The 23599-nt window shown below is 43.4% G+C and overlaps 1 protein-coding gene across 2 annotated transcripts in view; it reads left to right on the top strand.

Moving 5' to 3' along the window:
* LOC144818511 (prostaglandin reductase 1-like) overlaps window positions 1–23599 on the top strand; it is a 1303604-nt gene that overhangs the window by 748362 nt on the left and 531643 nt on the right. Inside the window, exons 2-3 of one of the 2 annotated variants that reach the window (XM_078675999.1) lie at window positions 6842–6875; window positions 15969–16084. In XM_078675999.1, the coding sequence (XP_078532125.1) occupies window positions 15979–16084 (106 nt within the window). In that variant the 5' untranslated portion in view covers window positions 6842–6875; window positions 15969–15978. Of the gene's footprint in view, window positions 1–6772; window positions 6876–15968; window positions 16085–23599 lie in introns of those variants that run through there. The other variant, XM_078675998.1, reaches the window with a different exon arrangement.

Below are 23599 nucleotides of genomic sequence, written 5' to 3' on the forward strand. Positions count from 1 at the left end.
AATTCTTACAACAGGGAAATATGTAGGTGGTGGTTATTGTGTTGAAAATGTAAAAACTTGACATATGTCAGGTCTAAAATATCAGATTACAAAAACTCTTTGTGTATTTTCTGGCTGCTGAGGTTCATCTTCATGGCCCACCCATGCTACTTCATGGCCCTCCTAGATCAAATATCCTGGAGACTGGCCTGCTTCACCTATGGAGTAATTTATATAGGTAATGACACACCCACAAATACACTCATACAGCCACTCAAAATCCCATGTAGTCAGTCACAGACTCATATGCACAAGTACACTGCTACTTAGATAGACTCAAATGCCCATACATCAATCACATACCAACTCACACACTCACACACACCAAGCCACACGCTGATACAGTGACTCATACACCTAGTTATACACTGATAAAACCACACACAGACCGACACATTCATGCACAGACCAATGCAGCCACTGACACTCACCGATACTGCCACTAAGAGACCCAGGCTCACACTGATACAACCGCTGACACAGACTGGGACACATTGATACAGCCTCTGACATACCCACACACACAGTGAAACAACTACTGTTACATCCAGCCACACTCCAATACAGACACTGGAACACACAGGCACAAACCTATACAGGCAATGAGCACCCAGTCACATATTAATACAGTTACTTAGACATGCAGCCAAATACTGATTTCGCTCTGAAACACACATACACATTCTGATACAGCCATTAACACATCCAACCACACTAATATATACACTAACACACCCAGCCAAACATTAATGCATCCAATAATACACCCAGGAACACACTGACGTTTACACTGAGACACCAAGGCATATACTGATGCATACACTGACACACCCAGCCAAACACCTATGCATCCAATAACAGACTTAGGGACACAGTGTTTCAGACACTGACACACCCAGGCATACAACAATGCAGACACTAACACCGCCAGGCATATACCAAAGTAGACACTGACACACCCAGACAAACACTAATGCAACCAATAACACACTGTGATGCATGCACTAACATGCTCCGGGACCTACCAATGTATTCAATGGCACACCAAGGCATAAATCAATGCAGACACACCCAGCCAAACACAAATGCATCCAATAACACACAGTAATGCATACACCAACACGCCCCGGGTCATACCAATGTATTCATTGGCACATCAAGGCATACATCAATGCATACACTGACACACCCAGCCAAACATTTATGCATCCAATAGCACACACAGACACACACTGACACATACACTAATTCACCGAGGCATTAACCGGTGTATAGACCGACACACTCAGCCATACTGTAATGCAGACACTGGCACACACAGCCAAACACTAATGACTCCAATAACACACCTAGACATAAACTGACACATTCACTGACAAAATGATGTATACACTGACACGCACAGGCATACACCAAAGCAGAGATTGATATACCCAGGCACACAGCAATGCAGACACTGACACACTTAACCAAACTCTAATGCATCCAATAACACACCCAGGCACACACTAACACATACACTGACGCACCCAGGGATACACTACTGCATACACTGGGGACACCCAGGCACATATCAATGCAGACACTGGCACAGCCAGGCAAACATCAGTGCAGACACTGACACAGCCAGGCATACACCAAAGGAGACACACTGACACATGCAGGGATATACTAATGTGCACACTGTCACGCCCAGGCATACACTGATGCATGGACTGACACACCCAGGCATACAGCAATGCAGACACTGACACACCCAGACAAACACTAATGGAACCGATAACACACATAGGCCCACACTGACTTATACACTGAGACACCCAGGCATACAGCAATGCAGACACTGACAAACTGAGGCATACAGCAACACAGAAACTGACACACCTGGCCAAATACTACTGTATCCAACAACACACCCAGGCATATACTGATGCGCACACTGACACACCCACTCTCACATCTATAGAGTCACTGACACATTAAAAACACAGTTATCTCTTTGTTTGACCAGAAGGTGGTTCTAACAAAAATAGTTTTTTTGTAGAAGGGTTTTATTTAACAGTTTTTTTAAAAACAAATCTTGTTTTTTTAGTTTTTGAACAAAAACTGAACAGGGTGGTAAAAGGCTAAGGATGTGGAAATGCAAACCATTTCAGTCTTCAAAAAGCATTGTGTGGTAACTATAAGCAAAAAAAACTAACAGCGATGCATCTTCGCTGTATCCAAGAATGCACCCACAAAGAACATTCTCAAAGCAACAAGCATATGGCATTTCATACAGTGAATAACAATCTCACTCAATTATTTGCGGGCAGCTGGTATTGTAATCACTGCAGCTGATGAGGGTTCTCCCAAGGATGCTGTAGAGGTGGACTGTACTGCTGCACCTGCTTTCTCCCACATCATTCGCTTGTAGACCATTTCATGAATTGCTTTTAACTGCTTCCACATGGAACTTGTCCCATGTGTTTACTTCTTGGCAGTGACGCTGGATAACTGCTTGACACAAATATTGCACTGCACATACTTTGCTGTTACCTTCCTATACCCTTGAAGGTATATTAAATTGTTTCAAGACATCACTTTCTTTTCTTTGAGGTAGTATACCTTCCTCTTCATCAGGTTGCAGATGTTCATCCTGCACAGAAGATGTAGCTTCAGCCATTCTGTAAAAGCATGACATTACTGGTTCTCAATTCTCCCTATAGAGACCACTGAAGAACTAACTTTTTTTGGGTGTAGGTTTCCATTTACATGGTGAGGTCCTCCTATATCTAATCCAAATGCGAGGTTTTGGGGTGGTTTTGAGCGAATTTGATAATCCAGTGTGTAGTTTTGTGAATTTACGAAACTCGTAAAATGAGTAACTTTGTTGAATAACAGATATATGGTGGTTTATATATACTTTTAATCTGTTCATACTGATGTTATTAATGACAATGAAGGGGTGTAGATAGTTGAAATAATTTATAAAGTTTTCAGCGAATCCATGGTTTCATACTTGTTGTTTCCTCCCAATCACGTAATCGGTATTAAAAACTATAGAGTATTAGTCCCGCCTATGTTTTTGGATGCACGGCGGTACCACAGAACCTCAAAAAAGTTTGGGAAAAAATTGTTTATTACCTTATTAAAAACTTTCTACATTTTACATTAATTACATGTGTGATTTTCATGTTTTTAAACATAAATAGAGTATATTTATAAAGAAAGAATGCCTGCAATTCCCCAGAAAATTACAAATAAAAATAAACTGCAGTACACTTAGGGGCTCATTACAATGTCGGTCGGTTGGCATCGCAGTGGAAACGCCCGACTAGTAGTCGGCAGTTCCACTCCTAGTATTCTCATGCGACTGCCAGCACAGCAGTTAGAAACAAGGCCGGACTGGCCAGTCGGGCAAGCGGGCAATTCCCCGGGAGGCTGCAGCCCCAGGAGGCTGGAACTGACACTTGGAGGCCGGGTTCTGCCTCTTGGAATGGTGGTGCTCATTACCGATCCAGACCGCAACTTGAAAGAGTTGCATTTATTCTAGCGCACATTAGGACGTCTGCCCATGCGGGCTGAATTTCTTAATTTTTGCTAGGGCTGTTTATAGGTTCCAGTCAGGCCCTGCTTGAAAGTATGCCTTTTTTAGTTGCAGCTTGTGCTATAGCCTGCAAAAGGGCAGAAGCACAAGCTGCAATTGTAAAAGGCATATTTGGAAACATCCATTCACCATGTGCCAGGCACCAGGTGGTACCTGGCACATTGTGCGTGGATGTTTGGGGGGCAACACATGTGCCCCTCAGGCCCCATAGCGGGACTGGCGGTCAGCTAGGGGGCCCCAATGTCCCTTTCCATCAGCCATTTCATGGCGGTTGGACTGCCAGGAAAAGGCAAAGAGAAATGGACATTGTAATCCCTATAGCAATGTCTGAGCAGGCACCGCCTCTATTGTAGGGATTACTGTAGGACCGCTGAACAGACAGGCTCAGGGAGCCAGTTGGAAAAGCAGCGGTTGGTACCTCCACCCAATGCCTCCACAATCCGGTGGTCGGATCGCTCCTGTTGATATTGGTGGGCCCGCCAATGACAGCCTGTTGGTGACGGATTCACAAACATCAGAATACGGCCCTTAGTATTAAAATAAAAACCTACAAATTAACTAAAAACAACTCAACATTACAGGAACATAATGCTTTAGAAATAAAAGTTTAAAAACCTTAGAAATTCACACAAAAAAACAAAGGTTACAGGGACAATTTAGTTAGGAGATGGAATTAGAAAAACCTTGTAATTTATTTGAAAAAAAGCAAAGGTTACAGGGATATTATAGTTAGGCTCAGATTTCACTTGTACAAAACCACTCAGCTGTTATATTTACCGGAGCTAACTATGACTTACGCCCCCACAATGCACTGCTTTCGACCTCACATATTATGTCCTTCATGACATGGTCAGTGACATCACTGATGACATCTCAAATGACATCACTCATGACATCATCCACAGAACCAGAGGATGACGATGAGGGAGAGAATGTGGCCAAACGGCTAGGGCTGTTGACCTCTGAGCTGGGTAACCGGGTTCGAGTCTCTGGCCCATGTGATTTCACCACATGGATACGAGGTGATCGGCTGCCAAAGCTCTGAACAGACTTGATGAGGGATTTACGGCAAGAAACTCAAGGGAACAGGAAGACATTTAAGGCTATTTAGTGTGTTGTAACCAGTCACACCCAATGGAAGGAATGAAAGGAGTCTGCTGACTCGTATCATGAGTTAGCACCCTGATGATGTCCGCATGGACGAAAGGCGTTGGCTGGGCCGAGCTGATTACTTGTGATGAATAACATTGATTGAATAAACTTTTGGATTGAATTGAATGCAAGACTCTAAAGTGACTATTTGGATGAAATAAGTCATAGAAGAAAGACTACTATTTTTGGAATTGTGGAAAATTAAATTATAGACTGATTGGGACACGCTCCTTTTTCTTGGAAAGTTGGACACACAGCTATTCACACAACCACTTACTCACCCATACAACAACTCACACAGCCACACACTCACCCGTACAGCTACTCTCACACCCACTTTTTCAACCTTACAGCTACTCACACAGCCAGTCACTCACCCATACAGCCTCTTAACACAACCCTTCACTCACCCATACAACTGCTTACACACCCACTCACTCACCCATACAGCCCTCCCACAGACACTCCCTCTCCAAAGCCACTCACACATCAACTCACTTAACCAAACACTCACTCAAACAGCCATCCACTCACCCAAACAGCCACTCATGCACCCACTCACACCTCGACTCACCTATCCATAGAGCCACTCGCACAGCCACTCTGTCACTGATACAGACACTCACTTAGTCACCCATATAGCCACTCACACATCCATACAGCCACTCACACACGGAGTCAGACACTCGCACACCCACTCAGATGACATATGTTGGAAATACTATCACTCATTAGTAGTACGGAGAGAATAGTAATTTAACTTATGCAGTAGCTCAGTGTATATCTTTAAGTCTCAAAATCGTTTTCAAAACACACTCAGTGGGTGATATCATGAATGATGTTATCAGTGATGTCCTTTGAGATGTCATCAGGGATGTCAATGACCAAGTCAAGAGGGATGTAATATGTGAAGTCATAAGCAGTGCATTGCGGGAGCGTAAGTTATAATTGGCTCAGGTAAATATAACTGCTGAATTTCAATGATAATGTATGAGTGAAATCTGAGCCTAACTATAATGTCCCTGTACCCTTTGGATTTTTCAGTGAATATATATATATATAATACACTTACATGCGAAATAATTACATGCATGGGAAAGGCATATTTGTTGTAAAAGTATGCAAGGTATTGGCATGTGCCATGAAGACACATGTGTTATAAAGCCGCGTTTAAAGACATGCGTTATTGTGACCGTGTAGTAAATGCTGTTTCCCCTTCCAGGTACATTAGGGCTCTTGGTTAGCCTGCAGCGATTGAAGAAAAGCTAGACACGCTATGCTGCATGGTTTGCGATCTAGCCACATTTCTTCATTTATATTTGTATTTGCTTATTTATTGGTATTTTGTGTAGCGCCAACAAGTTGCTTCCGTATACTTTGAGCTTTTTGACTGTGCTACCCGGTGGCACTCAGCACACAACAAGTTCACTTCAGGTTGGGGCAGGTTAATCCAGCAAACTCATTGGAGGTAGAGTGTCTGAGTAGATGGGGGACTAGCAACATCTTTTTATTCCCTCACTAGGTTGTTGGTCTTCAGGTAACTCATATAGCACATATAATGTAATATTACGGCCTACGAATCATTAAACTAAAGAAAAATGAAAGTTAAATTAATCAGTAATAAATGATGTCTTCCACATTATGAAACGTGTGTGTGTGAGTGCGTGTGAGAGAACAGAGAGAAAGTGAACTGAATCCTAGTCGGCACTGGGGTTTCATGACTAGCGAATTTAAAATTGTATTACACACAATTACTTATTTAGCATATGTATCTCTCTACCTGCGCTTCATTGCTTCATTTTACTTGCGATACAACAATCAAAATGTCTCACTTTGGCATAGTAATGTCACTCCCACGCGCACTGAACCCATGGAACAAATGGTCACACATAAGCATTCTGAAAACTTGGCAGCTATGCAAGGCTTTGCAATGTGCAAAGAGCGCCGGCCGGGCACTGAGTTAAGAGGTGTGGCGTCCAGAGAGAGGGTTGATTTATGAGTCGCAGGCAGAGAGAACGTAAGAAGACACTCTGCTCACGTATTAGTGCACAGCGGATCTGTGCTTTGGCAGGAAAGACGAGGAAGAGTTTTTGTGGTAAGTACATTTCATCAAGAGAGGAACTAGACGGCGTCCTCCGGAGCTGCAGCTTTTCTTTCTCCCTGCGCTTCGGGGATTTTCCTAACTGAAACTCTCCAACGGTTTTAGACTCGACCGGCTGCAATTGCTCATAGGAGTTAGCAGGGTGGATATGGGCGAGAGCAGACTTATATAGTGCTAACTCGACCCAACGGTATTGGAGCGCTTTACATAAGCACCAGTTACGTTACACAAGGACGCATTCATTTTTTCGGTAGGCACGGGGAGATTGAGTGATTTTCCCAGAATCTTAGGATGTGGAGTCGACACACACCGAGGCTCGAACTTTGGTGCATATCTACAAGGACGGCGATAAATAAACACAAAGCGCGCTTAGCGCTTTTTTATTTACCACCATCTATCGCTGGATTATTTCGCCCTGTTAGCGCGGAAATCGATGTTTTACAGGGAACATCGCTGGTTTTCCAACGATGTTCACTGCAAACCGGCGATAACCTTGCTGATACGACCCTGTGGTCGTATCAGCACAATCCACCAGCTATGTTAAACATAGGTAGGTCAGGATTTTAGGAGGCGTTAGATTTTGGCAAAAACCTCTGTTTTCGCCAAAATCTAACGTGTGTTAAAATCCTGTGGGCTGCCTTGTAAATATCGCAATGTGAACATCAGCAATATTTGCAAGGTAGACCATCCGGGGTTCGCCCACTGACGCCCACATTGCATCTCATTATAGATGCAAAGGGAGGCGGTGGGAAAAAGGGCGCTCACATGCGATTATGCATGGTAGCACCCTCTTGTAAATAGGGCGATTGTTTTATCTCCGCTTTTTTGGCTTTTTAATGCCCTTGTAAATATGCCCCTTGGTTTCCCAGCTCCAAGGTCGGCAGTCTAGCAGTGAGACTACAACCATTTACTTGCATCATGGCTAGATGCCACCTTCATTTCCGAAATCACGGTATGAAATGAGCCCGCCTTAAAGGCGAAGCGTGAATATAGCACATAGAGAGCAAGTTATAACAATGAAGTTCTCTCCCGGGGAAAAGACGTATTTAAATGGGATCATTTGTACATTTTCTAATACGCCGCAGTTTTTTTTAAAATCAACGCTTGAAACAGTCCACTGAGCTCGTTTTCCATCTTCCACTTAGGCATAGTAATGTCACTCGCAACAAACACTTATACCATGGAACAAATGGTCTCCATGCTTTCTCACTGAAAATCTACTTGGGCTGGTAAAAATTAAAGGTTACACAGAACTCACACTTTCAGGCTGTAAACTGGAAATCGGATCTTGAGTCATAGAGCACAGCTCTGCTATAAATCTTACAGGTTCAGGAGCCAAAAATAAAAAGCAATGTCATAACAAACTTGGAGGCATATTATCAAAGAAGAGCGATAAACATCGCTAAATGCACTTAGCGCGTTTCTGTTTATCGCTGAATTACATCGCCATGTTAGCCACGTATTATCAACGCTTTGCGAGCAAGCGATGCAATTCCAGTGATAGATGGCGAGAAAGAGAAATATTGCCTGAAATCCAGCGATGATTATGGAGATGCTTGCTGATAGGGCAGTGTGGTCGTAACATGGCGATCCACCTCCCATTATCAGCATAGCTAAGTAAAAGGAAAAGCAGACGTTAACTTCATGCGATAACCGCGGTTAGTTTTATTCCTGGGACCGCATTGTTAATAGTGCAAAGTTGTTTGAACCTTTGACTGTATTAATATCAGCTTATATATTATCCTTTTAACATTTTAATGGACATTATACATCATTATTACTCTTTATTACACCCATTTTGCATCTTTGTATCAACAAATAACTGCATTTACGAAGTATTGTTGTTATGATCATATTCATTTTTCAATAAACCTTTTTTTGAACTTAAAAAAAATAGTGCAAAGTTGTGTTTGCCACGTTAATCGTGCAGACATTGTGAGGAACTTTGCATGTCATTAACGATAATAATCGCTGACGTACAAAATGCAGAAAAAACAGCTACTAAATCAAGGTAACACGCGTCCTTGATAATAGTGAGATATTTAAATCACTGCTTTTCGGCCGAAATAGGCCGCTAAAGCGGCGATAATGGGCTTGATAATATGCCCCTTGATCAGTATACATAAGCGTATTTTTACCTGTATCCTGGGGATGCGTGGGGATCCACTAGGCCTGCTCGAGGGTCAGCAGCTGCATAGAAAATTTAATACTATTAACTGATTAATAAAGTGTATATAAATAAAAAACAAAATGTAAATTGAAAAATATAAAACTGAATTTGAAGGAATTTTAATTTGGAGACAAAAAATTAAGGGTTTTAATATGAGGTAAGTGGACCGCCATCAACAGGTCGTCGGTTGCGGTCTCACCGACAGACAGCCCTTCGTCCCAACTGTCACATAATGATGCCGGCGGTCAGACCCAGGAGTGCAACACCAATTGGGCTCAAAGGGCTTCAGCCCCCCGTTGTGTGTGGCGGCCCGGGCTGAGACAGCTTCTCGGGCACACACACACAGTCACACCCGAGTACTTCACAGGTCTTTAAAAGACCATTAACTTGTTAAAGAGGCTTTGTTGTTCTTTCACCCCTTCCTAGAGCCCCTGCATCTTCACTCACAATTTCTGGAAGAACTAGCCCCCCAAAATTTGTATTGGCTCCCCCAAATTTCACTCTAGTTGCGCCTATGGTCAGACTCTTGTGGCCGGGGGACAGACCTCCACCTCCCATAGGATATACTGCTCCCAATGGAATGGCGGTGGGAATTGCAATCCCCAATGAGAGCGGTGCAGAGGCAGGTACCACCGCCAGGATTACAATGTCTCTTTCGACTACCTTTTCATATTCGGTCCTGCTGCCATGAAAAGACTGCCAGAAACTGACTTTGGGGGCCTAAATCAGGGCCCTTGTCCCTCTTAGGCCACTGAAAAGTGACCCGGAGGCACATGTAAAACCCACACACACAACCATTTACAATGTGCCAGGCACCATATGGCTCTTCCCGGGCCATAGCACAAGCCACAGTGTTAAAGTGCACTTTTTAATCGCCAGCACGATGGTCGCATCATGATTCGGCAGTGGGACCCACGACTGCTTGTGGGCGGTCTCCTGATTGATTTCCACGATAGCGGTCGGAGGTCCGACTGCAAACATTATAATAAGGCCCTAAGTTGGTAGCCTTAGAATGATTTGTGAAAGCAATGCAAGTGCATTAAACAGAATATAGTACAGATGATAAATGGCCACAATTGAATTTAAAGAAGCTCCATCCTTCACATTTAAATTAAAATGTTTTTTTTTTTTTATAATTGTATGTGAAATAAAGAAAATAGTTCAGCATATTTGTTTTTTGATCAATCAATCAATCAGAGTACTTGTAAAGCGCGCTACTTACCCGCGAGGGTCTCAAGGCGCTGAGGGGGGGGGTGTCGCTACTGCTCGAAGTCTGTAGAGCCTTCTGAAGGCGAGTAGGTCTTGGGTCTGCCGTAGGTGGGTAGGGAGGATGTTCCAGGTCTTGGCAGCGAGGTAGGAGAAGGATCTGCCGTCGGAGGTCATTTGTTGCATGCGGGGGACAGCGGCGAGGGCGAGGCTGGCTGAGCGGAGCTGGTGGGTGGGGGTGTAGGCTGGTCCAGGTGGGGGGTGATGTGGCTGCGGCAGGGGACGTTGACGATCAGTCGGGCGGAGGCGTTTTGCATGCGTTGTAGTCGTCGTAGGTGTTTGGCTGGGATTCCTGCGTAGAGTGCGTTGCCGTAGTCCAGTCGGCTGCTGACGAGGGTCTGTGTCACCGTTCTTCTTGTTTTGGTCGGGACCCACTTGTAGATCCTGGGGAGCGTGCAGAGGGTGTTGTAGCAGGAGGAGGAGATGGCGTTGACCTGCTTAGACATGGAGAGGCAAGAGTCGAGGAAGAATCCTAGGTTGCGTGCATGGTCGGTGGGTGTCGGTGCTGTTCCCAGTGTAGCCGGCCACCAGGAGTCGTCCCAGGCTGAGAGGGTGGGTCCGAGGATGAGGACCTCCGTCTTGTGATGCATGCACATTTCTGTATTGTTTTGTGCTTCAAAATGATTTAAATTATTTAGGCTGGGGTTCCTGGCTTCTAGTAATGACTCCGTGGGGGTCCCCAGATTTAATTGATAATTCAGTGCTGATCCCTGGGCTTCAGTAATGATTAAGTGGGGGACCACAGAAGCCACCAGGTTAAGAAACTCTGGTAGAGATGATGAACTGCCTTCACCAGTCATGAAATAGATGGGGCATCATGCAGGAAAAACAATCAGCAATACTTTTCCTGAGCAGCATGAACAGCAGTCATTTTGTAGTCAAATATCAGATTGTCAGTTTCTGTAAATATTCACAATAATCTATCAATTACACGTTATGTTTGTGATAAGGGAAACATCCATTACAACGCAGTCATTACAACACACTACGTTTACAACGCAGGTGTTACAACGCGACTGCATTTACATCGCACGCCATTACAACGTAGGCATTACAACGCATGTCACTACAACGCATGCCATTACAATGCATGCCATTACAATGCATACCATTACAAAGCATGCCATTGCAATGCACACCATTACAACGCATGCATATAACGCATTATAAGGTAAGTAATGGAGGTTTTTTTAGTTTTAGGGTGGGGGTGGGGTGGGTATGGGTTAGGGTGTACATGGGAATCGTAATTTTTACCCCTACACTATCCAACACTTACCCTACTGTGGCACTCACTGGAGTAGGAATAGTAATTTTCAGCCAGATGCATCAACAGATGGAATTGCGATTCTTAAATAGCGATTTTTAAGGAATCTCTATTTAGGAATCGCAAAAGCCTATGCATGTAGGAATCGCTATCAAAATAGCGATTCCTACACTTTCTTTAATTGCAACTCGCAAATTGCGAATGCAATTTCAAGGGTGCAGGGGTGTCCAAAGGACACCCTGTTGCACCCCTGAAATCTGCATATGGGTACATCTTGCACACACACATGCCCTAAGGGCATGTGTGTGTGTAAAATGGAACTTTGAAAAATGCACTTTAGTGCATTTTTCAATGTTTTTGCAAATTACCATGAAGTTCAACTTCATGGTAATTTGCTACTCCTATTTGTGAAATCGCAATTTTTTTTGTTTGATGCATTGCATTTAAGAAATCTCAATTTGGGATTCCTTAAATGCAATCGCAATTTAAGGAATCTCAATTTAGAGATTCCTTAATTGCGATTTTTGCATTTGGGATGATGCATCCCAAATGCAAAAATACCGGTTGCAAAGGGGCAGATTCTGAGAATCTGCCCGTTTGCGACCGGTTTTTAGGTTGATGCATCTGGCTGTATATCCCTCTACTTTTCAACACTTTCTCCACTGTTACCGTAAAAGTATTATGCGCTGTAATGGTATGCGTTGCAATGGTATGCGTTGTAAAGGTAGTGTCTAAAAATGCGTTGTGATGGCATGCTTTGTAGATGTTGTTATGTAAAACCGTGTTGCTAAAGCATGCGTTGTAAATGTTTGCATTGTAAGCATGTCCTATTCTTGTGATACATCAACTCAAATGTTAAAAAAAAAAGAATGGCATTTTGATGTAAGAACAATACTTTGTCCTAAAACACAGATTTGTTTTAGTTTTTTTAGCAAATATATGTCAGTGTGCAGATAGGGCACTCCAACTTCCATTTTTCAGGATTGTCTTCTTTTTCTTCCAGGCCCTCGCAAAGCACAGTTCTGTGCTACATTACAACCACAATATTCCAATGAATATCAAAGTAAAGGAACCTGGGTTGTGAACTTTTAAGTTGCTAAAGGTCATAGGATGAAATGTGTGTGGGAATTTGGTAAGGGTAATGGGATATTTTGTGAAATATCTGAATATTTTATGCCAGCCTAGTTCTTGTTGTTTAAGAACTGCATTCAGACGGCAGACTAAAATGACGTTTGTTTTTGGATATACCCCACCTTTTAGCTGCCCATCGACTACTGCCCTTGCCTGCTTTGGAGACGTGGCAGGGCGGCCGGTCTACCGCAGTCGCTCCACCAAACCCTCATTAATGCCCTATGTCATAAATATGTGATCAGATTAAAATAGAACACTTGTTGCACAGCATCAAACTATTTATTCTAAGGGACATTCTTACCTACAATCATTGCGTAGGAAGGAAGTAAGGCATGGTTTAATGTAAATTATCTCTTTCAAGTTTATCTGTACGTTTATTATAGATCTTAGAGGGTGGCTATACAAGTGCTTAAAAAAAACATTAATGCAGTAACAGGGTCAATCAGTATTTTTATTCATTTATTTATTTTTCGAGTTTTGTAGAGTGCGAACTTGACCCAAAGGTATCAGAATTTTTTTAAGAGTTGGCATGGCAGCATTTACAAGAGTTACATACGCAGTAAGAAATATACAAAGAACAATATACAAAAGAAATGTACAATAGACAGTGTGATATGTGAACGATATAATATGTATATGTATATGTGTTTCGTAAGTAGGAGGAATAGAGGTACAGTTATTTTCAGAGGTAGTGATATTCAGGCTCGTTTTTGATGTGAGGAAGGTGCATCAAGGCAAGTCAAATTGATTTGGAGGTGGGGTTAGGTATTTGTTGAGAAGGAGTAATATAAGATTTTTACTGAAGTGCAGGACTGATTGATTGTCACGTAACTCCTGTGGCAGAGCATTACAGATTCTATGAGCATTCAGAGAATAAGAACGAGTGAATGATTTTTCTTTCTCAAATTTGGGCAGAATCAAGAATAGTGTTAGAGCTCTGTAGAGGCCTCCTTTGGCTGGCTTTTTATAGTTTGTTAACATGGTAGATTCGTTTTTCAGTGTAGAAAACTTTGTGGGTAATGCAGGCAGTCTTGAATATATATCTGGCTTCGGTTGGTAGCCAGTTGAGTTTCTTGAGTGATGCGGTCGAAGCGACTCTCTCCAGAGAGTAGTCTGGCTGCTCCGTTGAGTGTGTCTTTCAAAGGGATATGGTGTGTTTTTGGGGAGCCAGTAATCGCTGCATTACCATAGTCTAGCTTAGAGAGGACTAAGAATTGCACCACGGTCTTTAGATATACAAGAGGGATGAAAGTTTTGATTTTTTTTAATGTGTTTCAGCGTGTAGAAGGCAGTTTTGCTGAGGGATTGATATGCTCTTTCATGTTCAGGTTTCTGTCAAGTGTATTCTCTGGTGGTTTAACAGAGTTGACGATGGATAGTGTTGTGTTGGGGTTGAGCTTTAGGTGGTTGTTGGTCAGGGTCAGCCAGGATCTCACCATGGAGTGAGTGCTGTTTAGGTGCTGTATGTCTTAGATGACAATATTTTAATGTAGAGTGGGTGTCATCTGCATAGAGATGGTAGACAATTCTGTCTTGTTTTAGGATCATTGCAAGGGGTTCCACATAGAGGTTGAAAAGGGCAGGAGATAGGATAGATCCTTGGGGAACTCCTTGAGGGACTGGAACTGGTGTTTAGGTGGAATTTCTTTAGTTTGATTAGCTGAGAGCATTGGTTTAGGTAAGAAGCAAACCAATGAAGGACACTACCTGTGATGCCTGTTCTCTGGGAGATGGTGTTTAGGAGAATGTTATGGTTGATGGTATGAAAGGCTACTGAGAGGTTTAGAAGTATTAGGAGGCAGGCCTCGCCTCCATCAAGAAATCTGTGTAAGTCATCAGTGATATTCAGAATTGCAGTCTGTGTACTTCAGCCTTTCTTGAAGCCAGATTGGAAGGTGTCATGCAGGTTGTATTTTTCAATGTGGTTGTTGAGTTGCGAGAACACACATTTTTCATTATTTTTAGCAAAGAGAGGGAGGTTAGTTATAGGCCTGTAATTGTTAAGGTCATTCCGGTTGGCGTTTGGCCTTTTAATGATGGGGGTTACTTGGCCAAGTTTGAGGCAGGCCGGCATGGAGAAGCTAGATAAGGAGGAGCTAATGATTTTAGTTCATGTAGGGGAGATGATGTGTCGGAGATTTTTGACAAGTAAGGAGGGAAAGGGAGTCGTAGAGGTGCAATGTCAGCTTCATGCAAACAAGTATTTTAAAGATGTTTTCCTCTGAGATATTTTCAAAATCAGTCCAGGTTGCATAGTTTTTCAGTTACATGAGGTTGTGGTTGGTGATCTGGCTCAATGAGAGGGTTAGTTTGGGGGACCACCATTCATTATAGGTGACCACTGGCTGCACCCTCTTTGTTAGAGGGCACATCTTTGGTATGGGGTGAGTAGATGGATGAGTCCAGCGAGAGTTCGATGGTTGCTATTTTTGTAGACAAGAATTTGGAGAACTCTTCACACTGCTTGGTAGAGTCAGTAACTGAATGTTGTGTGAAAGATGAGGTTTGCTGTTTGATGATGTTGAAAATGTCTTTAGGTCTGTTTCTGGAGTGGTCAAGTTGGGTTTGAAAGAAGGAGGATTTTTCTCTGTAGATGTGTGTTTTGTATTTTAGATGTTCAGCTGGGAGGAGAGAGAAATGGGTCAGCGAGGGTTGTTGTCTCCATGTTCTTTCAGCAAGTCCAAGTTGTCATCTCTATTTGTTTAGATATTTATTAAACCAGGATCTGGAAGAGATACTGCTTGATTTCTTGAGTTGTAGGGGGCGAAAGCGTCAAGAACTTCTATGTTGTAGTTGGAGGTGAGGTTATCAGCGGAAGTGAGGTCGGGTGGTGGTAGAATTTGGAAACCGACTAGTGCTTCTAATACTGAAATCGTTTTTATAGCATTTCAAGATGAATGAATGAATGAATGAATGAAAATCTATATTAATCACAACAGCTGCTCCAAATATGCCTCCTGGCACACATGAGGCATGTGTTACATGTTTAAGGAGGTATCTTAAACTGAAGTCGTTGATACACCAAACGTATATGTTTGTTTATATTTGCCGGTATGTGCAAGAATTCTGTGTTTGTAGAATGCTTCTCTAACAATGCAAAGAAAACAACCCCGATCTCCTGCCCCACTTCCACTGAGCAGACTCAGCTGTCACCAACCCTACCTATTACTCAGATTATGTCTGCATAAGCGGCTTCCATGCCATTAAACTTGTAGTTGATGCCCTAATGGCAGAGTTTTCTATTGATGTGTCACAGGCACTTCAAGATGGTGTTATCCAAGTCATGGCTGCTGGCCAAACACTTTGAGGGGTTCCCAAAACATTCTGATTTTAAGTTGAAAGAGGAAATGCTACCAGCAATAAAAGATGGAGGTAAGAAAAATCTATAAATATTGAAGATTTTGAAGATTTACTATGGCAGATTTTCTTGGGATCATATAATTCAGAATGTCTATGAGAATAAGAGGGGTGGTGGATCTTGAAAACCATGACAATGTCTAGAGGGGTTCCTTAATATGCTTATGATTTATTTGTTTTTATAACCCTTATATCTGTCTGCCAGGAGGTTATATAGAGCTGCTATTAGGAAAGACTACTACATTTATTATGTTGTGTGCCTTCTCCTTACACCTAATCTAATTAATAAAAACTTCAGAACTGTCAGGACACTTTTCAGAGGGACGGAAGGCAAGCAGCAGTTACTAGGCCCAAACGTGGGGGCTAAAGCAGTTTACTTCTTGTGCCCCGGGGCCTGACCTACTGTGGGTCCTGTGTAAGTGGTGCACCGGCTACCCCTTTCAGCACTTGACTCTCAGTTGTAGCGAGGGTCAAGCAGTCCAAGACTCGTCGAGGTGTTAGGTATATACAGGTGTATAAACAGTACAAAACAGTAACCACAATAAGGTACAAACAGTAACCGCAGTAAGGTGATTTTCCACGTCAAATACTTTCATGTTTGAAGAAAGTAACATTTTAATATAAGCACACAAAGGCAACATGAAAAATAATAGCCACACTCTCTTAAGGTTGTCATGCTTGCAGCATCCTGGGTGGTATTCCTGAGTCCCTCCATCCGTTTCTAGTGAAACTGGCCATTGCCCATTCGATACTGGAGGCAAATCACAGCTGAGGCCCTTGTTAGTCGTCATGCAATAAAGTCTACATTTGGCTTTAAGAGTCAACTTCAACACTGCTATGTGCTCAGGGCTTATATACAAGCCCATTGCGCCGAGGGTCCATCACTTTTTTTGACGCAGTGCAATGGGCTTACCCATAATTGCAAGGCCATGTAAAATCACCCTGGTTGACTTTTCATTGCCTTGGAAATATGTTTCCTTTTCACGCATAACTCTGCGTGAAAGTAGCATTCCATGGGTGTTGCTGTGGGTGTTTTGTGAATCTGGGAATGCGTCAGAATCCTACCCCTCCCCAGGGGAGGCATAAGGAGGCGCAACGTGGAGAAATACTTTTGTTTCTCTTCATTCTTTCCTCTTTCACTGTGCAGCATGCATAGAAAAAACAAAATACCTTTAATTATTATTTTTGTGCAGGAAGGTGGCAAATGCGGCAGGACAAGGGCGTGTCTTTGTTGACTCCAGTCTTCCCATACTGAGGTTCTGTTACCTCTAGGGGTCTTTTCCCTTCAGCCTCCAGGTGGACCTTGTTAATGTTGGACATCCTACTCTGCAGCTTCTCGCAATTGTTAAGTGTTCCTCACAGCAGCCTGGACAAGACGATCCGGAGCAATGGCCCTACTTCCACAGTGACCCCGGCAAACAGGGATCGCTGAATGGTTCTGCTGTAGTCCCCTCCTGTCAAACAGGGGTTGCTGATTGGTTCTTCACAAGGACGACCATCCTTACTTCATGGTGGTCCCCACATGACATATGGGCATCACCGACTTTATCCACTCAGTGGTATCATCTGGACCGGACGCTCACCGGGATCCATTCTGCATCATTCCACCCATGGGCCTCTCTCCCTCCAAGCACTCTCCTCTTCACTGGGTGCACTGGTCTTTGCACGCAGGCATCATTCTGGTGCCCATGCTGAAAGCAAGTGGTCTAGACTTTCTGGATAGTGGACCCTCGCCAAGCAGGGAGACTAGCAGACCCTGTTCCCCAGTGCTAGTCCAGCAGCTAGAAATTGTGGTGATGTTTTTTTTCTGCTGAACAGTGCTGTTGAACAACTTGCTGGTTTCATGCTCAGACGTTTATATTCCAACTCCAGACACACATGATATAGTGTCTGCTCCCTTGAAATCTGGACTGTGGATGTCCTCATTTGAAGAGCTCTCTCATTTGAACCACCATTTGTCAAGAGGATAGTCTTCCACAGTGGGAGTGATTGCATTTCTAAGTGGCCCACAACACAGGCAAAGTGAGTAACCGGGGATTACACTTGACTGCCAGCCACCACTGAAATATGCCTCATAAAGGTTAAAATGCCTAACTCTTCCTCTCTTTCAAGATTCCCTAGTCCACAGTGCCAACCTTCTGAGTCCCAGCTCTTTCTGGCAATGAGTCCAGGTCCACTGACCGGTAACTCTTCTGGGAATCAAAGAGACCTTTGATGTGCACAGAGGATACTCTGCTCCCCTATTTTCAGTGTGTGTTCCCATGTCATCCCGCAGGAATGTCAGCAATACATAACGGATGGTTTGGGGTACAGTCTTCACCTCCACTAGCCTTTCCAGGCCCTGTGTTTCTAAAATGAAACCCACAGGACTCCATGTTATGTACAATACACAGGCACACACATCCTTGCACACACACTCAACACACAAGTATCATATGCTTCCCAGCGCTACACACAATCCATGCAGGCCAAGGGTGAGCTAATTCCATAGCTATGGAATTTTACCTGAGTGGCCCAGTAGGCGCCACTCCCATGATACAAGTAAAAAAGGCCTGTTCACACTGCTGATCACTATGAAATACAAAAACAGGCATGCTCGCACCACCATGCTTGTGTCATTTAACTCCAGGTAAGGGTAGTAGCCTTCTACTACCCTGTGGGTAGCACTTGGTCTGCCCTCCCTGTCTAACTAAACCACATTACCATGACACAGGACTAGACCATGGCACACACATATGATCTGTGTTTGCCCATAGGAAAATATCATTACCTCTGGACCAGAGATCCAGGCAGCTGGGGCACTCAGGGCTGGGGTGCACATCCCTCACCATGCAAGGGACTTTTCCATCCCAACAAGAATCATCAATTAACCTTCCTGATTGTCTGCCCCTCAACTAAGATTCCTGTCTCAGAAAACCTCAGTGAGTAACGAGCTAGCTATTTCTACAGAACAATAGAAATAAATAATCAATTAGGTTGTCCATTGTTCTCTCCTGGATATCTACCTCCTGATAGCAGTACAATTCTCACAGCCAACACCCTTTTAAGGTAGAGAAAATACAAGCAAGGCTATGCACCATCTGGTTCCCCCTTATATACATGTCTACTTGGAATCCTCAAGCCCATATTTCACATTCTTGGTCAAGCGATTACGGACACCTGTAAAATCTTGTTAATTAATGTCTGATCCAGTCCTTTCCCTTTTGGAAACAAGCTATTGTTACTCCCCTTTTTGGAGAAAGCTTTGGCTGACCTCATTACCTTTCACCCTTCAATCTTCATTTCACCCTGATTCCTATGGTGTGCCTTAGGCCTTAGTGCTCAGGCTTGCATCAGCCACTTTTCTGTTCTCTACTTGGCCACTGTTGCTGGTCTGATCAGAAAGCATGGCATTGGCTTCTACTGTTACATTTATGACAGACAGCTGGTTTTCCCTCTTCACTTCTATTCCAAATCTTCACCATTACCTAGTAAAATAAATCTATGTTTGGCTGGTGTATGAACTTTGATGCATGACAAACCCTTACAGCTTAATTCAGATGAAACCTTGGTGCTTATCTTCGCTGTCAATTCGTCTTCCTGGTCAGATGACTAGTGAGCGTCTTGTGTAAGCCCCACTCCTTCTGCTGATGCTCAGACTAGGAACTTAAACAATATATTTGACAGTTCCCTCATATTCCAGGTACAAGTTGCCAAATTGAAATCCACATGTTACTTTATACTAAAAGTTCTCAGGAAATGTCATATCTATTATCACCATTGCTCCGGAAAACCTGCTGTCTAGGCTGTAATATCCTCAAGACTGGATTATGGTAATAATGTCTCTTCAGCCCTCATAAGTGTGACATTTCACAGTTTAAGCTCATCAAGAAAATGGCAGTTTGCCTTGGTAATAGTTCTTCCTTGTTTCAAAATTATTGCACATCATATGCTCTCTCTACGTTTGCTTCTAGTACTAAAGCACATTTCCTACCAATCTCTGCTTGTGTTACTGCACCTGTTGTAGCAATGATCCATCCTTTATTCATGACTGACTCCACCACTGCACTCCACTCTCTTGCCTTAGCAGGTTCTGCTAGAGGTTTGCATTGGCAGTCACTGCAGCAGTTGAATGTTGGCGTGAAGATATCACTTCACTGTTGTAAGGAGCCCAAACTTTAGAATTTTCGCCTTTTCATGAGGAGAAAGTCACACTAATGCTAGCCAGTAGTCCAGGACATAGGGGGATCTTGTGTATCAGGTCCTGATCAAGCAGAGGCCAGCTACAGGGCTTAGACAAGTTCAGGCCGGTCCAGTTGGTGGTCATCTGGGCAGTTGCAAGGAAGCTTCTCGAAGCTTGTTGTTTCCCTATAGCTCACACAGGAGGTCAGCCAACTGTCCCTTGGATTCCCTCTGTGGGATCAAGGCAAGCAGATCCAATCCTCCTTTTTCAGACAACAAGGCAGTCATTCTCACAACAGGACAGACTTTCTGTCGGCAGGGATGTGCTTCTTCTGACTCTTACACAGGTCCAGGAGTTTTCTGATAAGTGGTTCTGATGGTCCAATTTATTTTACCAGGTGTCAGCCTTTGTGTGGCAGGAATTCCCTGTCCTACCCCAAAAGTTGGCCCTGGTCAGTTCTTCACATCCCTTTAGTCCTTACTTCAAACTAACTGCCTAGGGTGACAGAAGCAAGGGCAGGCATTATGTCAGGTTCATTATGGCAGGGCCCTTTGAATTGTACTCAGTGTAAAGCACAGCTTTTCCCCGGCCATCCTGTCAGGACAACCCTCTCCCCTTAGACCTAGGCTCCCTTTGGCTCATTGTCTAGAAGCAATACACATCCCACAACAACAAACCCATTCACAGTAATGTGACCCAGTACACTGGCAGAAAGGCACAGATGGTTTAGGCAAGAAAATGCCAACTTTCAAAAAGTGTTTTTTTCAGAAAAGTTATTTTAAATCCAACATAACCATCAAAGAGGATTTTAAAAGACAATTTATTTCAGTGTAAACAGCCTATCTCTATCTACTCACAATCTGAACGTAGGACTTATAAAGTGTAATAGGGCAACATTTGTAGTAGTTTATTATGATAAATAACATGATCATTCATAAAAACAGACATTTCATTTAAAAGTTTCCATGAGACATATAATTCATAAACACACATCACAATTGGTTAAAAAAGAATTAAAACTACAACTTATCACTTATATGAATACAGTTTGAATTAGCTTAAAACGTTAAGATTAAGATTAAAAAAAGTTATCAATATAGCTACCAGACATTCTCTCCATTCTTAAATCATTAAAATCGGGTTCTCCATCAGATCCCTGCCCGGCCAGAGTTCTAGCCGGGGTGGCAGAGGGGGTAGGCCTGGAAGTCACAGCCATTGTTAACTGGTCACTGCAGTCAGCGACGGTGCCCAGACAATGGAAGCAGGCCAAGCTCCTTCGCTTCTTAAGAAACCGACAGCGGATCCTTTGACACCGGCCAATTACCAGCCTATTTCTCTATTACCAGCACTGGCCAAAGTTTGCGAGAAGGTGGCTTTTCGTCAATTGAATGCATTCATTGAAACCTCGGGGGTTTTACATCCGGCACAGCCAGGCTTCAGATTATCCTACAGTACGGAGATAGCACTGGTAGAGGTGACTGAGACTATCAGGGAATGCCTAGAGCGGCTCTGATTTTATTGGACCTCTCTGCCGCCTTTGATACGGTCCCTCACCAGCTTCTTCTCTCCCGCCTGTTATCTATTGGCCTCTCGGGTACTGTATGGGCTTGGCTGGAATCTTTTTTGAATTTCCGGTCCCAGCAAGTCTGGATGCCTCCCTTCTCATCCTCTGCCAGGGAGGTCTTGACGGGAGTCCCACAGGGCTCGACCTTGAGCCCATTACTTTTTAACATCTATATGACCCCACTGATCTCCCTGGCAGAAGAGCTGGGTGCCAAAATTATGGCTTACGCCGATGACACCCAGCTTTTGTTCACCTGGAACGACTCTGATGTATGTACAGATATGGCGCAAAGATGCCTAGCAGCTGTGTTTACGTGGCTCGCACAGGCCAAACTGAAGTGCAACGAGGGGAAATCAGAAATTATACTTTATGGGCAATTTCCCCCTCTTTTCACAGAAGCTCTGTGGCCCTCTGATTTCCCCCGCCCATTTTCTGAGGGTGGCCCGGCTAAGAACCTAGGAATTTGGTTTGGAGATGACCTTAGGTTCGCCGAACACATCAAGAGATTAACAGGCGTGTGCTTTGGGACTCTTAAATCCTTAAGCAGACTTTTCCCCCTGCTCCCCAGCCGGCTAAGGAGATGGTCACTCGGGCGCTTATCCTATCACGCCTGGACTATGCCAATGCGCTTTTTCTTGGCATCACTGCATATCTGGTAAATAAATTACAATTAATCCAGAATGCAGCGGCTAGACTTCTTCTTGGCATTTCTAAGAGATCAAGCAGCAGATTTCGAATGAGTCCTCTTCACCGGCTGCCCATCACTCAGCGGGTGCAGTTTAAGGCTCTTGTTCTAGCGCATAGAGCTTTACACGATTCGGGTCCCCCATATATCAGGAAAAGAATGGCCTTCTACATACCTAGACGAACCTTAAGGTCAGCTGCACATCGATTGATGACCATTCCTCGCTTTCGTCGGGCCAGGACGGGTGGCCAGTCTCTTTCAGTTAAAGTAGCCGTTCTTTGGAATGCTCTTCCTACAGTGCTGCACCACATTCAGGATCTCAGGTGCTTCAAGAAGCTTCTTAAAACTCACCTTTTTAAGCAGGCCTTTTAATTTCTTTCTAACCTCTGTTTGAGACCGCATCGCGCCAGGATACTCAAGAGTAGTTGTGCGCGCTACAAATTTCCATATAACATAACATAACATATATACTCTGTGAAAATGTAACAATAAAAATATAATAGGAATCTATCAATTCTTTAAAACCTATATTATGGGTTTCTTAATGGCCACAGGATTTATTTCTAATCAACAGTCAATAGGGCCCAACTTCTTCCTTTCCCAGTATTAGCCCTGATTTCATGATCTGTACTCTATCGGAGTCTATATCATCTCCACCATGCATACAGCAAGTACCTAGATAGTGTGACAACAGCCACCTAGTAGTATCTGATGTGAAGACACGCATTGCTTCTTTAGGACGTGAGAAAGATAACACACGACAAGCTGGAATCATCCAGGTTTTCCTCAGTTTTGCATAAAACAGACAGAAAAATATAAAGTACACTTAAGTTTCAAGGCTATCATTACCGAGGGGGCAAAGGGAAATTACAGATGCATTCTTCCAGTTACTTCTCAGCGCGTTTAATGGAAGAGCCCCGGTTCTGAACTGTATATAAAGTGCACCTGCTTGGGGGGGTTCCATTTCATCCATGTAAGATTCAAGCTTAAAACAACTTGTAATATCTAGAAAACACATTGTGAGGGAACCCGTGGTCCTAGCTTCAATACATGAGGAATCAACAAACTCCCTAAATCTCTTTTTTAAAAGAGACCCTATTTTTTTAGTGACAGATTTCG

The sequence above is a fragment of the Lissotriton helveticus genome, chromosome 2_1 (assembly GCF_964261635.1).
Source record: "Lissotriton helveticus chromosome 2_1, aLisHel1.1, whole genome shotgun sequence".
In the NCBI taxonomy this organism is placed as follows: Eukaryota; Metazoa; Chordata; class Amphibia; order Caudata; family Salamandridae; genus Lissotriton; species Lissotriton helveticus.